Source organism: Rattus rattus, chromosome 3 (genome assembly GCF_011064425.1).
Source record: "Rattus rattus isolate New Zealand chromosome 3, Rrattus_CSIRO_v1, whole genome shotgun sequence".
Classification (NCBI taxonomy): Eukaryota; Metazoa; Chordata; class Mammalia; order Rodentia; family Muridae; genus Rattus; species Rattus rattus.
In genome coordinates, this window is record NC_046156.1 from 202,607,296 (window position 1) to 202,629,233 (window position 21,938).

General features: G+C 45.3%; 1 protein-coding gene across 1 annotated transcript in view; it reads right to left on the minus strand.

Annotated features, from left to right (window-relative positions):
* Positions 1 to 21,938, minus strand: part of Dmgdh (dimethylglycine dehydrogenase) — a 73,633-nt gene that overhangs the window by 21,376 nt on the left and 30,319 nt on the right. Inside the window, exons 8-14 of the mRNA XM_032896885.1 lie at positions 21,287 to 21,456; positions 20,743 to 20,896; positions 18,618 to 18,783; positions 17,913 to 18,043; positions 14,918 to 15,135; positions 11,608 to 11,765; positions 8,845 to 8,904 (exon numbers count right to left, since the gene is read on the minus strand). Of these exons, the coding sequence (XP_032752776.1) occupies positions 8,845 to 8,904; positions 11,608 to 11,765; positions 14,918 to 15,135; positions 17,913 to 18,043; positions 18,618 to 18,783; positions 20,743 to 20,896; positions 21,287 to 21,456 (1,057 nt within the window). The remainder of the gene's footprint in view (positions 1 to 8,844; positions 8,905 to 11,607; positions 11,766 to 14,917; positions 15,136 to 17,912; positions 18,044 to 18,617; positions 18,784 to 20,742; positions 20,897 to 21,286; positions 21,457 to 21,938) is intronic.

Below are 21,938 nucleotides of genomic sequence, written 5' to 3' on the forward strand. Positions count from 1 at the left end.
ATGAATGATGTTTGAATTATGCCGAGTAGGTCCACGCCCAAAAATATAGACACCATACGTGGTGGTCATCTTTAATTGTCAACTTGGTACAACTTAGAGTCACCTGGAGGAGGTTTTGATGGGGATTGTCTACACTGAGTTGGCCTATGGGCATGTCTAGGGTTGGGGTTGTCTTAAGTTAATTGATGTGGGAAGACCTAGCCCACTGTGGGTGGCATCATTCCCCAGGCAGGGGGCTCTGAACAATACAAGAGTGGAGAAATCAAACTGAGCACACACAAGGAAGAAGTGAGCATGGTGTGACCTTATAAAATAAAATAAGATAAAATGAAAGTTATAACATATCCTTGCTGTTTTACTCAATAATTCCACTTCTAGGTATTTATCCAAGAGAAAATAAAATATACGTTCATGGAAACCATTGTACAGAAGTGCTGCTGGGCAGTGTGATACATGTCTGTAATCCCAGCACTTGGGAAGTAGAAGAAGGGAGTCCTTTGCAGCTAGTAAGTATAGAGCCAGCCTGGCCAATGGGCCAACCCTTACGTGAGTATATACAAGCTTCCTTGTTTGAGAAGGTTGCCGCTTTGGAAAGAACTCAGGGCTGTTCTTGTTTGATGTAGGCTCGCACTACCCCTTCATGCTTGGGCTCTGTACTCAGCAAGATGGAAACACATTTCATTTGCTTACATGGTGACAGTTTTTTGTTGTTGTTCTATGTTTTGTCTTTCGTTTTATAGAAAGCAGTATTCCATCTTCTGCTCACGCAGTTCTTGCTGCTTTGACTAACCCACACGATGGACTATACTCTGAAATTGTGAGCTAAAAGTAATCCCTTTTCTTTCCCAAATTGCTTCTTGTCAGGGTATTTTATCACAGCAACATAATGAAATTTGAACCCCGTTTAATTCCATTTCTATAGACATTCCGTGTATTCTAAAGGATGCGAAAATAAATTATAGTGACAGAAGACAGATGGATGGGTACCTGGGGTTGGGTGGAGCTGCGGTAAGGGTTAGGAAGTGTGGGTTACCAAAGGTTGTCATAATTCCTTATGCTTCTAGGGTAAGGGACACGCTCTCTTTATTGCAATTATAACTTTATTTTGGTATGCATATCAAACCTTTCAAACTGTTTTCTTCGAATGTCAACAATTTTGTGTTCAATGTGCCGTTGACATAAAAATAATATACGTAAAGGAAAATCAGTCTAAGATTACTTAAAATGTATTCTGAGACCAGGGTTTCCACAGATTTAGAAGTTTTAAAGCAGTCAGTAAAGAGCACACTTGAGCTTTTAGGGTAGAAACATTGTTTCAGGACTGAAGTTGGGTATAGGAGGGTGATATTCAGTAGCCGTTAGTGTAACACATCCTGACAGGTGATGTTCAGTAGCCGTTAGTGTAACACATCCTGACAGGTGTCTGGGGAATGGTAAACTCCTCCAGCTCAGACCTAACCTCTTTCCTTCTTTTCTTCTCCCCTTATATCACTGAGCAATGAAAACGGGTAAGAGAGTGAGGATGGCATCATTAAAATTCAGCCTCTCTGTCAAGTGGCCTTTTGAATTTGAGGCCTAAAGAAGGAAGCTTCATTTTACAGACTAGAAATCTCAGGTACAAAATGGAATTAAATTTTCTCTGGTCACACAGATTGGCCGGATGACTTCTACAAAACACCCAGGGGCTCCGCAGCTGAAAGAACTTGCTTCTCCTGCACAGAAGCCCTGGTTCGACTTCCAGCACCTACGTGACAACTTATCGCCACCTGTCACTCTAGTTCCAGAAGATCTGATGTCCTCACATCTCAACTCCATAGGAGCCAGGTATGCACACAGTGCATATATATACCTGGGTTCAGTTGATCTGCACTCATGTAAAGTCTGACATAGGAGAATGTACATGTAACCCCAGCACTCCAATGGCAACATAGAAGGTAGAGACAGGAGAGTCCCACCCACTCACCTAGTATACACAGTGACAGACGATAAGAGACCCTACCTCAAACAAAGTGGAGGCCAGGGCCAACACCCGAAATTGTCCTCTGACTCGTGGCTAAACCCCACCCTCTCCATACACACATTTTAAAAACCCATTCAGGACTTGTGCTGTCACTTGGTGGCAGGATGCTTGTCTTAGAGACCCTTGTCTCAATTGCTGCCTTCCTGAGGGAAAAGAGCCCTTGCTGCCCACCTCTGAAACAACAAAACCAAGACGTGGGTCACGATCTTGGTGACAAGCCACAGACCTACTAGCTCCCTCTGACACTGCAGCTCCACATGCTGTGTTCTGATCAGTCCTGCCGCTCTGTCCCTGTGACCACACAGGGTGATGAACTAACACAGCATCCTCTGTGGCACACATCAGAAAAAGAAAATGAAACAACACAGAACAACTCACCAGGGGGACACCAGGAAGCAATCTGGATCCTACTTTCAGAATTTGAGGCTGAGGCGGGGGAGTGGACAAGGTGGCTCGGCAGGTAACGATAGTTGCCGCCAAGCCTGATAACTGAGTCGGATCTCTAGAACCCACACCATGAAAGAAGAAAGGCAATGTCCACCAACTGTCCGCTGATTTCCTGCTACGATGTGGCAAGGGCATGTGCCCTCCCCTCCGCAAAATAAACAAACGCAAAAACAAAAACAAAACATTGGCCTGGGGTGGGGTGGGGAAGGGAGGTCAGGTGTTTTTAAATCAACTACGTCAGAATAACTACATTCAAACAAATTGTTGAAAGTCACCTGTAGCAGCATACACTTGTAAGGCCAGCATGCATAAGAAGCAGCAGGATTTACACAAATTTACACAGGATGACCGCAGATTTCTAGTCAGCCTGGGCTACACGGCGAGAGTCTTGTGAATGCAGGATAAGCATTCTGCATTATGTTACGTCTCTAGTCCTTTACTTTCTCTCTCTCTCTCTCTCTCTCTCTCTCTCTCTCTCTCTCTCTCTCTCTCTCTCTCTCTCTCCTCCTTTTTTTATGTGTGTGGTGTATACATGTGTATTAGCTTGTATGAGTCCAGGTAAAGATGTGTGCACATAGAGGCCATAGGTTGATGTCTGGTGTCTTCCTCTATTGGTCTGAACTGACTACTTTTATGACAACTTGGTTCAAACTAGGAGTTATCTGAAAGGGAGGAGCTTCAACTGAGAAAATGCCTCCCTAAGATCCAACTGTAAGGCATTTTCTTATGGATTGATGGGGAAGGGACAGCCTGCTGGAGGCGGTGCCATCCCTGGGCTGATGGTCCTGGGTTCTATAAGAAGGCAGACTAAGCAAGCCGTGAGGAGCAAGCCAGTTAGCAGCACTCTTCCATGGCCTCTGCATCAGCTCCTGCCTCCAGGTCCTGCCCTGCTTGAGTTCCTGTCCTGACTTCCTTCAGTGATGAACTTTGATGTGAAGTGTGAGCTGAATAAACCCTTTCCTTCTCAAGTGGCTTTGGCCATGGTGTTTCATCACAGCACTACTAACCCTAACTAAGACGCACCCATCTTAATTTTTGTGACAAGGCCTCTCAGTGAACCTAGATCCCCCCGTCCCCTCCCTTTCTGCCCAGTTCCTGGACACACTGCCATGCTTAGCCCTCTAACTGGGTGCTGAGGCTCTAAACATAGGTCCTGATGCTTGCATTGCAAGTACTTTTGGCATGGTCCTATGTAGCCCAGAGTGGACCTCAACTCACAGAAATCCTCCTGCCTCAGCCCTCTTTGCACTTTCTAATTTTTGAGTCATGATCTCACTACATTGCCAGGGTGGCATTGCAGTCATCCTGTAGCTCAGGCATAAACTTGAGACACCCCCTCCCCTAGTCTCAACTCACAAGTAGCTGGGATTACAAATGTGTACCACCAGGGCCTGGCTGAGATTCATGTTAATTCATGTAGGGTGAAGAGTGGGCCTCGGGATTTTCTTTTAGCACTATATTATGTAGGAGAATCAAGGCCCACGGGGTCAAGTCTGACCATCAGTGAAAACTGCCGGCTCTCTTGACTCCTGGTACCTCAAGTCTCCTTGTGGTAGACACCAGCAGCAGCACTGTCACCCGTTAAGAGTTGCTTGCTGGGGCTGAGGATTTAGCTCAGTGGTAGAGCGCTTGCCTAGGAAGCGCAAGGCCCTGGGTTCGGTCCCCAGCTCAAAAAAAAAAGAACCAAAAAAAAAAAAAAAAAAAAAAAAAAAGTTGCTTGCTAATTTGCTGCCTGGATCCATTTATTCTGCCACTTTGGTATTTTAATAACAGCTAATGCCAGGCTGGGGTACAGCTCAGCTGTAGAGTGCTTGCCTAACATGCACAAAGCCCTCGGTTTGGTCCCATGATGGCATATGCCTGCAATCTCCACACTAGAAGATGAAGCCATTGGTATTGCGGCTCAGGGTCATCCTCAGCTCTAGGTCAGGATGGGGCCAGTTTGGGATATTAAGACCCTGTTGCAAAGAACAAACGCAGCTAAGTCTCACTGACTCCATAGACTGTTGTCGACCTCCTGGTAAGTAGTTTATATCTGTCTACTGCTCGCTTCTGGAATTGGCATTGTCTTCTAACTTGGGGCCAATATATGTCACGTTTTATTCTGTTTCTATGGCTATAAAATCAAAACAGGAGAATGAGGAAGAATAATATCTGGTTCTGCCTAAGAGTGTTCCTCTTAGCACTTAACTCCCTCTGGCTCTAGGAATGAACAAAGCTTTGGTAATTACTAAGGAAAATTCCGTGAATGTCAATAGCATCCCAAAGCAGTTGCTTTCCCGCTGCTCCTGATTAGAGGAGTGAATTGTTCCAGTTCCAGTGATAACCAATGCCTGCTGGTTTCCTCCCCACACAAACTTCACAACTCAAAATACCATTAATAACAAAGTTAGGCTTATTGCTAGTAGAAGTTTAGTTACATATTTAAAAGCAAATGTGTTGACTTGATTTGCTGGTTTGAACTGGTTTGCACGGCTTCCTTTTGGGATGCTACTGCTTACTTCCACAAGATGGCAGTGCTGCCGCCCGTGGCAGGCCCCTCCTCATGCAGAATGGTATTTTTAGAATACAAGAACTCATCCTACAGCCTGACTTCCTGAAAAACTCAAGCTTCTTGAGTTCTGAGAGGCATCAGAAGTGTATCTTTAACCTGGGGCTTAGCAAGATGCAGAAATGGTATTTAATAAATGTTTGAGAAATGGATATATGTGTATGTGCTTGTATGCATTGTGTATGCTTGTGTGTGCATGTGTGCATATATGTGCGTGTGCATGTATATGAGTATGCATGCGTATGAGTGTGTCTATGCATGTGTTCATGTGTATGTCTGTGTATGTGCATGTGTGTGCAAGTGTATGTATGTGAATATGCGTCTGAGTGTGACTGTGTGTGTATGTGAGGGTGCATATGTATACCTGTGTGCATTGTGATGTGTATGCCTATGTGAGTGTGTGCATGTGCAAATGTGTAATCATGTGTGTGCATATTTAATAAGTGTTGGTGTTTGTGCATGTGTTTTTGAATGTGTATGTGTGTGTGAATGTGTTTGCACATGCATGCATGCATTGAATGTATATGCATGTGTCAGTGTGTGCAGGTGTGTGCCTGTGTGTGTACCTGTGTATAAGTGTGTTTGTGCACATGACAATGACCACTATGATTAACCACCACAGTGACCACAAAAGTAGTGACCACTTCAGCTGATGACCTCCTATACTGAACACTGATTGATGATTGCAATGACCTCTATGACTATGTGTGTGTGTGTGTGTGTGTGTGTGTGTGTGTGTTATATGTATGTGTGTGAGTGCATGTCTTTGTGGATGTAATATGTGTGTCTGTGTTTGTATTACAGTGTGTGAGTGTGTACATGTTTGATGGTGTGTATGTGTCTGTATGTGTGTGCATGCCTGTGCCTTGCGTCTTTCACATAAGCCGGTGCCAGGGAAGGAGCTGGGCTGGCAATAGAGGATCCCTGTTTCTCACTTCCTTTCTCTCTACCTCCTCAGCAGTTTGACAAGAACACGGTTCACTTTGACAAAGTGTGCTGACTACACTCCTCCCCCGCCCCTCACTCTAATGGGCATGCAGCCATGCTGACCCTATGTTAAAATAACATACACGCACACACACACACACACACACACACACACACACACACACACACACAGGCACACCTGAGGAGGCTCTCAAACTATAAGACAGTCTATAAACTTCCATAATATATGTTGTAAGGAAAAAGAAACCAGGGTAGATTTTCAGGCCCACTAAGCCCATAGGAGAGAGGACTGTGGTAGAAAGTGACGGGTGACAAGGTGTCACACTGAGCTTCAGACATGGGCTAAAGGGATGCTCTTCCTCAGGTGGTGTCACCTCCCTGTGACTTGATTCCATCCCCCTGCTCCCTTACTCCCAGCTCTGATAGCCACTTCTCTACATCTCTTTGGCTGCTGCCACATGTTGAGCATTTAAGGATTTATGGAAGGATTCTAATTATTGACTTTGGAGATAAATAAAGGTAAAAAAAAAAGACCAATAAAATTCTAAAGTTGTTTTGTTATCTTTTTTCATTATCGAAACCAAATATTCCCCTGCCTTCCCTTCAGCCTCCGCCTACATCTATTTTCTGAAGCAATATGGGTTTTGGATGTTACTATCCTTTTAAGTCTTCTAGAGCACCTTCCAACAGGCTTTGAAAGGAACATCTTTCTGTACATTAAATGAGTAGCGGTTTTGGCTCATAGGCACAGGACCTGACTTATATAGCTTAGGTTACAATGGTTGATTTCCAGGAAGCTGTCTCTCATCATAGATTGCAAAGCTGTGACACTACCAGGAGGTTGTCACCACAGCCAATCAGATCTAGTCTCTTGCCTGAGAAATTAGCATGTATCTTCTCTCCCATGAGGTTGATAGCAACCAACCATCTGAATTCATCGAGTAGTGGAGAAGACCCAGCCCAGGAAGGTATGGCCAACTCCTTGGGCTCTGTGTTTACCCAACGCAGTCATCAAGAACTAACTCGTTGACACCTGAATAAGGACCAAGAATCCAGCATCCGAAAACATGTCATCAGTCAAAATTAGCGTCTTTTAAACAATTTGCTTTGGATCTTGGCTTTGGTTATTTAATGACACCGTTTAAAAGAGCTAATTAATTCATATGTGCACCTGCTGACTGTCATAAAGGAGATCTTAAAGCATCCATTTCCATGTAAACACATCATTCACTGAGACCGTCTCCCCACAATAATATCCAAAACACGGAAGCAGAAGAACAGATCCCGCCTCTCCCCATCAGGGGCCAGCAGCAGAGAGCTAGGTACTTTGAGGAGCTGGGCATTCTCATCTTTATTTTAGACAGCCAAATTCAGAATTCTGTCACCACAAGGAGCAATCTGCTGCTAGGAGCTGCTCAAATTCCAAGCACCTGCTTTCTCTAGTGCAGAGACAGATGGAACATCATAAAAATACAAGCCAGGGAAAATGCGCAGAAAAGATGGATTCCTTTGAGAATTCTTTATGGGGTTCTTGCCCCTAAAATCAAACACAGCAAACACACACATTTCCTGCTACTACTTCAGCTGAGAATTTGGGAACTGATGCCAAGCATTAGAAAAGTTCCCACAACCCGATTTATAGATGTGCGTTACGTATTCCCATGGAAGAGGAAAGCAACCTAGAGCTTATGAACCTGGCAGTGTATCTGGGGATCCTAACTAGTAGCCTGGCAGTAGCTGTCCTTCCTGACCTTGTCACTGTCAACTACCTAGGCAAGTCCTTTAAATTCTTCCATCTAACTGAGGCTCTGGAGCTCGGCTCAACAGCATGACCTCATTTACACGGGTAGGGCTGGCCCCAGCGAGCAGGACCATGATAAACTGGCCTCCTATGATACAAGTTTCCACAGTAATTATGTAGCATCGTGTTCCTCCACTCTTAGGAACCCCTGTAGGGCTTATTAAAACACAGCTTGGTTGGCCTGGCTCCCAGAAATACTGCTTTTAGTAAGTCTAGGATTGGACCTGAGAATTGGCATTTCCAACAAGTTCCCCGATGAGACTGAGCCACTGATGTCGAGTGTCCCTTTGGCACATGGATGTCAAAAATAATTCTTTGGACCTGTGTTGGCTCCTCAGTAAATATCCGCTTTGTACTGGGCACATTGGAAACACATGTTTGATGTATATTTGGATGCAAAACGGATTTGGAAGCACCGGCTTTACTCAGTGTGGCAAGGCTGCTCTCTCCTTTAAGCATGCAGGGAAAGTCAATGTCCAAACTGCTTGGTTAGCCAAGGTGCAACCTTGTCAGCCACCAGGAATGGCTGATACATACGTAACAGTCATACAGACAGCAGTTTCTAGAAAGATGTCTGTTGAAACCTGTTAATCGTCTTGTGATTTTTTTTTTTTAACTAACTCTTGCCTTGGGATGTAGTCCTCCTTTAATTACTTTTTCAAATTTTTATGCGCATTGGTGTTTTGCCTGCATGCATATCTGTGTGAGGATGTTGGCTCCCCTGAAGTTATAAACAGTTGCGAGGTGCTATGTGGGTGCTGGGAATTGAACCCAGGTCCTCTGGAAATTCGGTCAGTGCTTTTGACCACTGAGCCATTTCTCCAGCCCCTTGGGTTTTAGTCTTAACCCTTAAAGAAGCTGGATTCTGCTGCCTTAAATCTCTAAGCACAGCCCCACAAACGAAACAGATCGAATGATGGCAGATCATTTGCACAGAGCATTACATGGTATTTAGCATCTACATTCGACTCATTTCCTCTGTACTCATGCTTGGTTACGTTTTAAAGCACGGCTCTCCAGCAAACACGGCCATCATCTTCCCATTCATTTCATGCGTGCTGGAGAACAGAAACATACCTTGTTCAGCTTGATGAAATAGTCCAGCCCAGCTTCCAAAGGGTTTGTGTCACAGTTCATCTGGAAGGAAAACAGGTTTCGAATGCTAGAGGAGCATGTTAGTTTGCCTCACATAAGAACTGTGCTGTCCTTAAAAGGCTTAGGACTTGAGAGAGCTCTGCCTGCCTCTTCCCCAGGGTGGGGGATTAAAGGAAGTGCACACCACTCCCAGAAAGTCTTAGTACAGGGTGGGGGAGGGAGGGAGATGAAGAGAACACTAAAACAGAAACAAACCCATTGCCTTCACTCAGCAAATACTGGCAAACACTGGCTCCCACCTTGAACTGATACTTAACAGTGATCGGAACAGTGACATCACTTTCTTATATTATTCTTGCCAGAATCAAGGACACTTGATGGTTTTTGAGTAAAGATTCTTTAAAAGACTAATTATGAACTACTTTCTGAAGCAGTATTTTCAATTCAAATGAAGCCTTTTGGCAAATGCTGTCATTTTTAAATACAGCAAACACAGAGACTGAACAGTGGCATCTGTGTCCACTGCTCTTTTATTTTAAAGGTGTTAATTAATTTATTTGTTCTTGCTATGTGCACATGTGTGTGTGCGGATGCCCTATCCCAGACCTGGAGTAACAGGAGGTTGGGAGCTGCTCAGTGAGGATGCTGGGAACTGACCTCTAGTTCTTGGTAAGAGTAGCACACACGGTTACTGCTCTTAACCACTGAGCCATCTCTCCGGCCTCCGATCTTTTACCTTAATAAACATTTGAAGGCTAGTACATGATATCCCCCAAACAAGAATCTCATGTATATTATGTAATAATTTTGATTACATAATTACGTTTTTACAAGTCACAAGTAACGTTGCTTATCTTGCAGTCAGCTGTGAACAGGAATAAAGGGAGAGAAGCAGATGACAGAACACCGGCTTTTGCAGAGTTAAGAAAAGAAAAAGGGGAAGTAGGGTTAAAGCCCAGAACTAGCTGATTCATGATAGGATACATCAATTCCGAAGATTCTAATTTATGTGATGGGAACCGAGGAAAAATGAAAGAGATAAACTCAGTGGAAACCGTTAAGTGTATAGAAATGGGGACAGAATGCCACGATGTATTCAGTTAACGGTGTTAATGAGTGGAGGGCCTTTCTGGAAGTCGGGCCGTTTTGGTGTTCTCTTTATAGAGATGAGAACTGCCTGCTCTAACCTCCCAGAGTCAACATAAACAAGATAAACGCAAGACTATTTTACACTGCATAACATTGTTCTGATATTTCCTAAATTAGCTTGAGTTACTCTGAAATTATTTTTCAGTATGCTCAAAATTTGTGAATTTTTTCAGGAAAACAGAGCGCGCTCTCGACGTTTCTGCACTAGAGGGCGCTCTGGCGCTGCTGGGAAAGAGGACGCTGAGATGGAGCGAGGTGAGAGGAAGCAGAAAAACCATCAGAGACACTGACAACAGAATACAGCAATGTGTAACACTCAAGGGGTGGCTTCTCTGTCCTTCTTCCTGAGCATGCGGGCAACACGGTCTTGTTTTCCGAGGGCAGCTGGCCTCATCTGAGTCCTGGCTGCAGACCGAGCTCACTGCAGCAGGGAGGACCTGGCTTCTTCCAAGAGTAACTGAGCTTTCGGGTTAAATTGGAAATTAACTGTATGGTGTGTTTGTTCGGCTCATTACTAACAATTTTTATGTCTGTATCAATTCTTTAGGATAAATTTTCCATTTTACAAGAGCGCAGCGCATCCAAGAGATTAGTAGAGTCCCCACTCTGAGGCTCATGTTTATAATGGCCCCTAAAACATCAGTTCCCTAGAAAAGTTAGGGTTTTGGTTCTCCCACAAGGAAATAAATTAGGTAAAAAGGACTCTAATCACAGGAATCTGGGCATTGTAAACAAAATAAGAGTCCTGGTAAAGGAAAGTCCAGGAAGACAGGCTTCTGGGAATGCGCATGCGCATAGAAGCTTTCTCTTGATGACAACAATTGACGTGGAAAGATCCAGCACAATTGTGGACACCACATTCACTGGGCAGTGGGTCCTGGACTGGGAAAAGTGCAGGAAGCCAGCCTAGCAGCTGTCCATGGGCATGCAATCATTTTGGATTACGGATGTGATGTGACCAGCTCCCTCAGGCTACTGCCACTGTGACTTCCGGGAACAGGGAGGAAACTAAGACAGACACGAAGCAGAAGCGGTGCATATAAAAATGTTGTATGGGGTTGGGGATTTAGCTCAGTGGTAGAGCACTTGCCTAGCAAGCGCAAGGCCCTGGGTTCAGTCCCCAGCTCCGAAAAAAAAAGAATAAAAAAAAAATGTTGTATAAGTGGCTACCTATTGTACAAAGAGAAACCCTCAAGACTAGAGCAACACACACACACAGGACCACTGTCCCTCAAAAGAAAAGGACATTAGTTCACCCAAGGGTGTTATGAGAAGAAAAGGAGACATAACAGAGGAGAAAGCAAGGATTTGAAAGGTGATACTCAAATCCTCTGGATTGTGTCCGCCAGAAAATGTCTGGGGTTCTCCACCAAGCAGGGGGGAAGTAAGGCAGAATAAACATTACCCCAGAACCCAGTCAATGTTCAACTGGGAAGTAGAGAGGCAGGGGGGCTCTTTCCCTACTCAAAGTCATCTAAACAACATTCCATTTCTCTTCTAGCCAGAATTGATGGTCATGCTCTTAAAACTAGTCCTCCAACAAAAATTAGATACAATAAGAGAGGCATAAGTTAGTGAGGGTGTTAGCATTCAAACCTCTGACCCCCAGGCCCGGAAAGCCTTCTCCAGTCTTAAGGCATTCAGGGCATATGTTCCAAAATTGTCGATGCCCTCCTCCTGGCCCGCATTCATGATCCGCTCGTAAAGGGCTGCAGAATCTTCTCGTCTGTGGTACAGCTCCCATCCCAGCTCACCTGAAATGCACGGGCAGAGCCCATACAGGAATAAGATCGGTGCTTGCAGGGCGAGCGCTCACATGCATTAGCTAACACCTGCAGAAGAAACCCCCACTCGCACAAAGCAGCCTTTTGCCTGTTTTTAAAAGAACAGTTCACAAGGAGCCAGTCAGCTCACTGGCCATTGTGTGAGAGCCTGACTCCTGCACAGAGAGTGATTCCGGATAACCTGCCTCCAGAGACAGAGAGACTGCAGTCCGGACTCACTTTTCAGCCTGGACCCTGGTTTCATACTGAGCCTCAACTATTTTCAGGACATGTGATTTTCAGGACATGTTTTCACAGGGTTCATGTGGGTATGGGAGGACATCTGTGATTCTCTACACTCAGAAAGCTGAGAAAGGAGGTTTGTGAGCCCAGGATCAGCCTTGGCTACGGAGACACCGTCTAAAAATAAAACACAACAAAATAAACTTTAAAGAGAGCGAGGAGGGCTGGAGTGATGGCTCAGCGGTTAAGAGCACTGACTGCTCTTCCAGAGGTCCTGAGTTCAATTCCCAGCAACCACATGGTGGCTCACAACCATCTGTAATGGGATCTGATGCCCTCTTCTGGTGTGTCCGAAGACAGCTACAGTGTACACATACATAAGAAATAAATCTTAAAGAGAGCAAGGAGCAACTTTAGACAGTACTTACCATGTGGGTAAGCAGGAAGACCTGAATTTGCCCAGAATCCACTTTTTAAAAGAGCACACACAGGAGGTCTCGGGGGAGGGGAGGGTAGCCACAATGACTCAGTGAGGAAAGGTGTTTGCTGCCAAGCCTGATGACATGAGTTTGATCCCTGCTGGGACCCATACCAGGGAAGAAAAGAACTGACTCCTGCAAGCTGCCCTGTGTGGGGGACATGGCACTCTGACAGGCCAGTCTCACCTAATGTCCTAGTCTGTGTTCCGCTGAACCTTGGAAAACAAGGCAACACACACAGTTGATCACTGCCCTCCCCAACACGTAAGCATTCAAATCCCCCCAAAACATACACAAATGTATATGCACGTACACAAAAATGAAGGAATGGAGTTCAAGGTTTAGACTCTCCAGCTTCCAACCCAGAAATCGAAAGCCTTAAACATATAAAAATACTATATACTCCATGCAAAAGTGGGTAGAGGTCTCCGCGAGCATACACTGAAGGGAAGATTTCTAGGGGGCCTTAAGAATAGCAGTTCTCAATCTGTGGGTCACATCCCCTTCTGGGGACCTAACAAACCCTTTGACAGGGGTCACTGGAAAACACAGACATTTACATTACAATTCATAACACTAGCGACATTAGAGTTATGAACTAATTTTATGGTTGGGGTCACCACAACACAAGGGAACTGTATTAAAAGATTGCAGCCTTAGGAAGGTTGAGAACCACTGTTCTAGTGGGAAGGTTGGCACTGTCATGACAGGCTGGAAGCCACACTATCTGTGAGTGTCCCCATGTAGTGTGCTGACTGTGGTCTACCAGTTATTCTAACAGCTGCCTTTTGTTCCTTTCTTATCTACACTTCCAAGGAGAAGCAACTAGAAGCCGGTGGAGGCCCTGTAAAGAGTGGGAGTGGCCAACAGACTTCTTGTCTTAGAGTTAGGCAGAAGAAATCTTTCTTCAAAATCAGAGCAAGTTATGTGTGTGGGGGGGGCATGTGAGCGTGCATGTGAATGAGTGTGTGCATGAGTGAGCATGTGAATGTATGTGTGTAGGTGAGTATGAACATGCATTGTGAGTGTGCGATAGTACGTGTGGCTATGTGTATGAATGTGTGTGTGAGCATATACTATGAGAGTAACAGTGTGTAGCTATGTTTTATGTATGTGTATGATGTAAGTGGGAGTATGTGTAAGCATGTATTGTGACTGTGTGTGTGTATATGTGTGGGGGTGAGAGACAGAGACAGAGACAGAGAGAGAGAGAGACAGAGACAGAGAGAGCAAGCAGGTGAGCATGCACTGTGAGGGTGTGACAGTGTGTGGCTATGTTTGAGTATATGTGTGGGATGTATATGTAAGCATGTTTTGTGACTCTGTGTGTGTGAGTATTTATTGTGAGGGTTTGACAGTGTGTATGTCTATGTGTGAGTATATGTTTGTGAATGTGTATATGTAAGCATGTATTGTGACTGTGAGTGTGTAAGCATGCCCTGTGAGGGTCTGACAGTGTCTGTGGCTATGTGTGAGTATGTGTGAGTGTGGGTGAGCATGTGTTGTGAGGGTGTGACAATGTATGGCTATGTGTGAGTATATGAGTGCGTGTGAGTGTATGTGAGTGTGTGAGTGCATGTGAGCACGTGTGAGCATGCGTTGTAAGGATGTGAATGTGCATGTGGCTATGTGTGGGTATACAGGAGTGTATGTATGGGTATGTGTGAGGATGCACTTGAGGGTATGACAGTGTGTGACAGTCTGCAGTGTATGTGAGCATGCGTGTGTGTGTGTGTGTGTGTGTGTGTGTGTGTGGTTGTGTGTGACTATATATGAGATGCACTGTGAGTGTGACAGTATGTGGCAGTCTATAGAGTGTGTGTGATGCACTGTGAGTGTGACTGTGTGGCAGACTGCAGTGTGTGTGTGATACACTGTGAGAATGTGTGTGTGGTTTTGTGTGTGTATGGTTTTGTGTGTGTATGTGTGTGATGCACTGTGAGTGTGACAGTGTGTGGCAGTCTGCAGTAAATGTGTGTGTTTGAGAGAGGTGTACTCTGTGTGTGTGTTTGTGTATGTATGTATGTGATGCACTGTTAAGTGTGGCAGTGTGTGGCAATCAATCTGCAGTGTGTGTGTGTGTGTGTGTGTGTGTGTGTGTGAGAGAGAGAGAGAGAGAGAGAGAGAGATATATGCACTGTAAGTGCGGCAGTGTGTGGCAATCAATCTGCAGTGTGTGTGTGTGTGTGAGAGAGAGAGAGAGAGAGAGAGAGAGAGAGAGAGAGAGAGAGATATGCACTGTAAGTGTGTCAGTGTGTGGCAATCTGCAATGTGTGTGTGTGTGTGTGTGAGTGTGTATGGGTGTGTGTGTGTGTATGTGTGTGATGCACTGTGAGTGTGACAGTGTGTGGCAGTCTGCAGTGAGTGTGTGTCCCATCTCTGGTAGCCTTTCCTTACGTTAGCTTGTTTCCCCACTCTTACCAGTATAGGAGATCCTGATAGCAGTGACAGGAATGTCAGAGATCTTTAAAGACTTGGTTTGAAGGAACTTGAAGACATCATCACTGAGATCTTCTGAGGTCAGCTTCTGAAGGACTCTCCTTGCATACGGCCCTGCTACTCCCAGGACCCCAAGCTCATCGGTTATGTTTCGAATTTCCACATCATAGCCACCTCTGACGGCTGCTTCTTCAATCCATCTGCATTGGGGTCATAAGCCCTGGGTAAACGTCACTTGAATAATACATGTTTCTAACATATTATGTCTCTGAAGCCTTCAAGTTTGGAATTATCAGAAAGTCCCTAGAGGGTCGGGGCATGTAGCCTTCTCACTCTGAAGGTTAAAGACCTGAGTTCCCTAGATGTAAATGGCCCACTTAAGACTTGGGAGGGGATTCTTCCCAGTAACAAGAATCTTCCAGTTTAAACGAGCTTTGCCACAGTTATAAATAATGATGGTTCGGTTGCATTTAAACTAATGGTCCCATCTTCAAAAATTAATTTAAATCTGAATTTGCTTCAATACCTGTACACAAGATGCACCCTTGTGCTGCTAGCCATTAATAATGCACCTGCCACCAGACATGTAATTGCTCTGACAATCACAAGGAAAAGAGGAAAAACTCCAGTCTCAATTTCTAAGTTTTGATGAGTTTTTGGAAGGCAACTCTCGGGCCAGGCTGTAATTTATTGAGCTGTCCCTGCAACTCTGCAAGTCTATCACAGTCTTCCCCTAGTTGAGAAGAGGCTCAATGGTTAAGGTGACCTCCACACCCCTGCACTTGATCACCAGATTTCCATAATTCTACCGCTCCAGTGAAAACCTGAGTCAGACCTTGATTAAATAAGAATGACCCCACACTTTGGGGATACTAGACTGAAAAGGTGGAGACTTCACAGCGGAATGGAGGTCCAAGTAAGGCAGGTCAGCAATTTAGCTGCGAGCCAGTGTGCACAGGGTACCCCTAAAGGGAGAAGCTAACTAAGGGAGTTAGCCGGCTGAAGCCAGCCCAGTGTGGCACCTTACTCAGTCACGCTGACTTGAGCAGGTAACTTTAATCCACACCTGTTTCCTCATCTCCAAATGAGGATAAATCACAAACTCTTCCTATTTAGCCCATTGGTATGTGGGGCGTACATATATGTACACATGTTGTAAGTATGCAGAGGCGAAGGTTGACACTGAGTATCTTCCTTGATGGCACTTGTGATTTAGATATGCTTGGCCCAGGGAGTGGCACTACTAGGAGGTGTGGCCTTGTTGCAGTAGGTGTGTCACTGTGGGGATGGCCTTTGAGACCCTCCTCTGGCCACGCAGAAGTCAATCTTCTGTGTGCCTTTGGATCAAGCTGTAGAATTTTCGGCTCCTCCAGCTCCCACATCTGCCTGGGCACTACCATGCTCTCACCTTGATGATAATGGACTGAACCTCTGAACCTGTAAGCCAGCCCCAATTAAATAGTGTTCTTTAGAAGAGTTGCCTTGGTCATGGTGTCTGTTCACAGTAGGAAAACCCTAACAAGACAGCACTTCACTTTACTATTCTGAGGCCCGGCCTCTCACCTGAACCCAAAGCTTGCCTACTCAGATAGCCTAGCTGGCCAGCTTGCTCTGGAGATGTCCTGTCTCTGCTTCTAAGTGCTGGGATTACCTGCAAGCCACTGTGCCTATGTCCCATCATATGGCTGCTGAGGAGTCTGAACTCTGGCTTGTGAAGTCTGCACCTCCCCTGCCCCTGCACAATCTTAAGAGAATTAATTGAGGCCGTGTCTACAAGGAGTTCTGGCTCATTGATGGTGTTTAATAAATAAGAGTTAAGATTATCAGAATCAGAAAACCACTGGATAGGGCACCTTGTGGAGGGGGCAGGGTCTTTTGCTTCAAACAGTCCTATAAACCACATGAGGTTTATGCACATTGATGAGGTTTAAGAATTAAAGTTGGGGACTAGAGAGATGACTCAGTGATTAAGAGAATTAAAGCTCTTGTGGGGAACTGGAGTACGGTTCTCAGCACCCAGGTATGTTCACAGCTACCTGTGACTCCAGCTCCATGGGGTCTGATGCCCAATTATGGCCTCTTCAGGCATCTGTGCATACACACACACACACACACACACACACACACACACACACACACACACACACACACACAGAGAGACAGAGAGAGAGAGACAGAGAGAGACAGAGAGAGACAGAGACAGAGAGACTTTTTAATTTATAAAAGAAACTTGTTCTGTAAGTACTGTGTATCTCTTTTCTATTTTGCTTTATTTATGTGTGGGCATGTTCTGCCTACATGTATGTTTACGCACCATGCATGTACTTGTACCCCCGGAGGCCAGAGGAAGACGTCAGATCCTCTGGAGCTAGAGTTAACATGGCTATGAACCTCCACCTAGGTGCTGAGAATCAAACCCAGGTCTTCTGAAAGAGCAGCCAGTGCTGGCAACAGGTAAGCCATCTCTCCAGCTCCCATGATGCATCTTTGTCAACTTGACACAACCCAGAATCATCTATGGGAAGAATCTCCGTGGGGAATGGTAGCCTGTATACGTGTCTGTGGGGCCTTAATTAAATTAAATAGAGTAGGAAGAGTCATCCCATCATGGTGGTGCCATTCCCCATGCAGGGGGACCACAGGCGGCACCATTCCCCACAAAGAGAGCATCCACCACTGTATGACAGTGGACAAACAAGCAAGTCACCGTGCCCGCGTTCATTTCTCCCTGTTTCTGACTGCAGCTGCAATGTGACTAGCCGCCTGAAGCTCCCATTCTTGCCTTGACTTCCCCACCATGATGGATTGTAACCTGAAACCGCAAACTGACGTCTGTGCCTTTCTCCCCTAAACTGTTTTTGTCACAGCATTTCATCACAGCCACAGAATGGAACGAGAATACTAGCACAAGAAAAACTGTATAAGGTTGGGTCACTGGGTCACCTGGACAAAATCATTTCACTGGATGTCCATTTACCTAAGATCGTAAAGTTCCGACCCAGAGCCAGTAATCAACAGGAACTCCCCAGGAGATTGGTGGGACACAGTCAGCTCAGCATACACTCGCCCTCTGGGCGTCAACATGTGACTTATGTTTGTAAAACCCACCTGCACAAAAGAATTTAAAATCACTTGAGGATGAATTAAGCTTCTTCGTACACATGTTAGTTGTGGGGACCATGAAAAGCCTCACCTCTTACCAGTCATGTCAAGTAGATGAACTAAACCAAAGATCGATTTAAATTTCCCATTTAAACAATCATACGAGATCGTTTGTCCTAGAAATGGTACTTCAGGACTGGGAAGATGGCACTGAAGTAAGGGCACTTTTGGCCAAAGCCACCCAAAACTCAATCCCTGGAACCCACAGGTCAAAAAGAAAGACTTTTGCAAGTTGTCCCCTGACCTCTACATGCATGACACACGTAGATAAAATACGTGTGATAATCAAAGAACAACAACATACTAATTGAACTACAATCAGCTTTTGGGATCTCATTGGCACATTAAGGGAAGTCATTGATTTCCTAGAGGACAGTCTACTCCACAGAAATTTCAGTCGCACACTCCAGGAGGTCCCTTGAAGTGTTCTAGCATCCGCTTGGAATACATGGAGTCAAAGAAGGTTGGATCTGGGTTTTTTTAAAGGACCAGGTCGGAATCCTGGACCTTGTCTATTTACCTTGGGAATGACATTTGCACAGAGATGATCCAGAAGTTGGGTGGAATCTTGGCCTTTGATGTTGAACTTGCCAAACGGAGACAGGTCAATCACACCAACTCTTTGCATAACCTGTTTGTACTCAGAGCCCACCGGCTCAAACCAGTTCGTGCGGCGGAAACTTGGCCTGGAACACAATGTTTACTGCCAGCCATTATCCAAAAATTGTACAATATAAAATAAGAATATTTTAATCAGTTTCTCCCTTCTAGGAAAGCCTTCTGAAGCTGGGGGAGGGGCACCCGCAAATCTGCTCTGTAAATCATATACACTTGGAATCTGATCTTTTATAGGTTACCCATCTATCCATTTGACCCATTTTATAGTGAATGAAATGTTAATTAGTGGGGGAAAAAAACTCATGGGTCCTCTAGTCTGGAGGGCAGTGTAGAAGGCAACAGTCCAGGGTTTTTAAAGCCTGGTTGCATGTTAGAATCATCTGGGGAGTATTTTTCAAACACCAGTTGTAAGGCCTTACTAAGTCAGAATGGGCTGTGTGTATGAATGTTGTGCATATGTGTCTGTGCATGCATGTACATACATCTCCATGTCTCTGTGTTTGTACCTGTGCCTGTGTCTCTGTGTGTGTATAAGTGCATATGTCTCTCTGTGTGCAGAGTGTATATGTCTCTGTGTGTGTCTCTATGTATGTATATGTCATGTGTGTGCATGCACACACTCACAGCCTTCTAGCCAACACTGTGAATACAAATCACTGCCACTTGTTAAAAGGGGATCAGGCATCATGGCAGGTTCCAGGGAGTGCCCATCCCTGATATAAGCAATGGTCTAGCCCAGCACCTTCTCTCTTCAGAGAAAAAGCCCAGAGTGGCTTCTAGGTCTTTTGTAGTAGTTACTGACAGAACAGGGTCTAGATCAAAGGTTACCTGACTCATATCCACTTTAGCAAAAGAACTTCTAACTTGGTGTTTTTACCTTCCGAACAGGGTGCTAAGTCTGAGCGTTTCCCTGTAGCTTAACTATTAATTTTTTTTTTTTGGTTCTTTTTTTCGGAGCTGGGGAACTATTAATTTTTTAAAAGAAACTTAAGCCTGATTTAACATCACAAAATGAAAAGCAAAGCTAGTATTCATCTGAGTTTGAGCACGTGGCTTCCAACTACTCTAGACCGGCTGCCTCTAGGGCCGACCGCACTCATCTGCGACATCCCCACCTCTGTATTTTTACGCCACTTAACTGAATTTAAAGTAGACTTCAAATCCTGTTGTTTCATGTGCATGCATGTTCCTATCTGGATGTATGTGCACATATGTGTTTGTATATGTTGAGGGCACAGCCAACCTTCATGCCGTATCTCAGGAGCCATTCACCTGGCTTATTTCCGAGTCAGGGTCTCTAGCTGGCCTAACATTCCTAACAGGCTGACTGACCGGCAAGACCCAGGGACCCCCGTGCCTCTGCTCCCACAGCTCTGGGCTACAAGCATATGCCCCGACGGGTACTGGGAACTGGACTCAAGTCCTCGTGTGTACATGAGAAGTGCTTTACCAACTAAACTATTTTTCTAGCCCTGAACCCTGTTTAAAATAGCAAAGTGACAGGCTGACAGGAACTGGAAATTAGCTTCTAGATTTGCTGTTCATTTTGTCTTGGTTTAGGGGTTCTCATTGGGAAAAATAATCACCATTAACCCCAAGTCCAGCACGTCACAGGCACTCAGAGGCCTGTTTCGCTAGCATGCTCGGTGGTTTAGTTTAACCCCCAGTGCAGGTGCTCTTGTCTGTTTCATGACCCAGAACTGTAGGTCCTTTCCACACAGCATTTGAATGCCATGAAATTTGTCCAGAAACCCTAAGCCATGACAATATTTCAGCAGCCAATTAAAGCCACAGTTATACTTGGGTGGGGCTGAGAAAGGTCCTCTGAGGTTCTGGTAACTGCTAAGTAGACCAGGCATCACTGAGACTGGCCAGTGTCCCCTGGGCTGGTCTAAGGAATATCCCCATCATAAGCAGGTAAATGAGACCAGAGGAGACTCGCTGTTCCCCTTAGAGTGGAATTAGTGCCCTGCTGTCCTAGTGCAGCTGCCGATCAGAACCACAGGCAGGCTAAGACACTCCCTTACCTATACTGAGTGTCCTGGCCCGGCTTGTAGAACCAGTGTGGTTGTTCCCAGCCTGCATGGAAACCCATGGAACACTTGGACTCCAGGATTTTGTAGAGCCCACTGACTCTCTGGGTTGGCCTCCCAGCAAACCGTTCTTCTTTAGGATAACCAACTGAGAAGGGAACACAGGGCTCTAATAGTTTATAAGTGAAATGATCCGATACACTGAGGGGCTTTTAAGAATGGAAACGGAGAGGTTGACAACCCAAAAGCATATATATGCCCCCCCCCCGCCAAAGATGTCAGTTATACTGATCATCAAAGAGTAAAGTAAAAATACCCCGAGTACTTAGAATCAGTGATGGACCCAATACGTTAACCATATACGGTAACACATTTAGTGACAGGCTCAAAACGTTAACCGCATACGGTGACACATTTCTTGCCATTTCTTAAGGCACAGTGCTTTCGCAGTTCTTCGCCGGCCCCAGAGAACAGAACAGAGCGTTTTAAGTGAGAGACGCTGCGGGTCTTTCTAGACAACAGCAAGTTAGTACGTCACCAATGTTGTTGAACCCGTATGATTCTCGGGCTTTGGCCTCGGTGTACTGCGTCGTCGTCCACTTGCCGTAGCGGTTGGGATCCAGTTCTATCAGGTCAAAGGGAGGTTCTCCGTGCTGGATCCAGTCGCTGAGGTACTTCCCGACCCCACCGGCGTGGATGATGCCATATCTTTTGGATACAAAGATGTTTCGGATATTACAAATATGGTGCATTCAAGTGGCAAAACGTTCAAATACCTTCTTCCCGGGCATCAGATTTGAAGTCACCTATGCTCTTCAGAACACACAAGTAATATACTCTTTATGTTTTAATAATCATCTTTTTTCCTCAAAAGAAAAAAAAAAACAAACAAATCAATGTGCATTCTGGCATGCAAATGAAAGGCGCCTGGCTTGGTTGCTGGTTTGTTTGCAGGGTTTCTCAAGGGATACCTACCACACCTACAGCGAGCCTACAGCGGTCACCTAGTGAAGGTGGAGACTCCAGAGAGGATGTTGGCACTTAGCAGCCTTCTTGAGCTGACATTATCCTGACTGACAGGAAACGCAGGGGGAGGCGCCCACCCCCACCTCTTCTCAACTCAGTGTAATTCCCTAGGGTGATGCTTCCATGCAAAGAACTTTCAGCTTCGAAGCATCCAAACAGAGGCA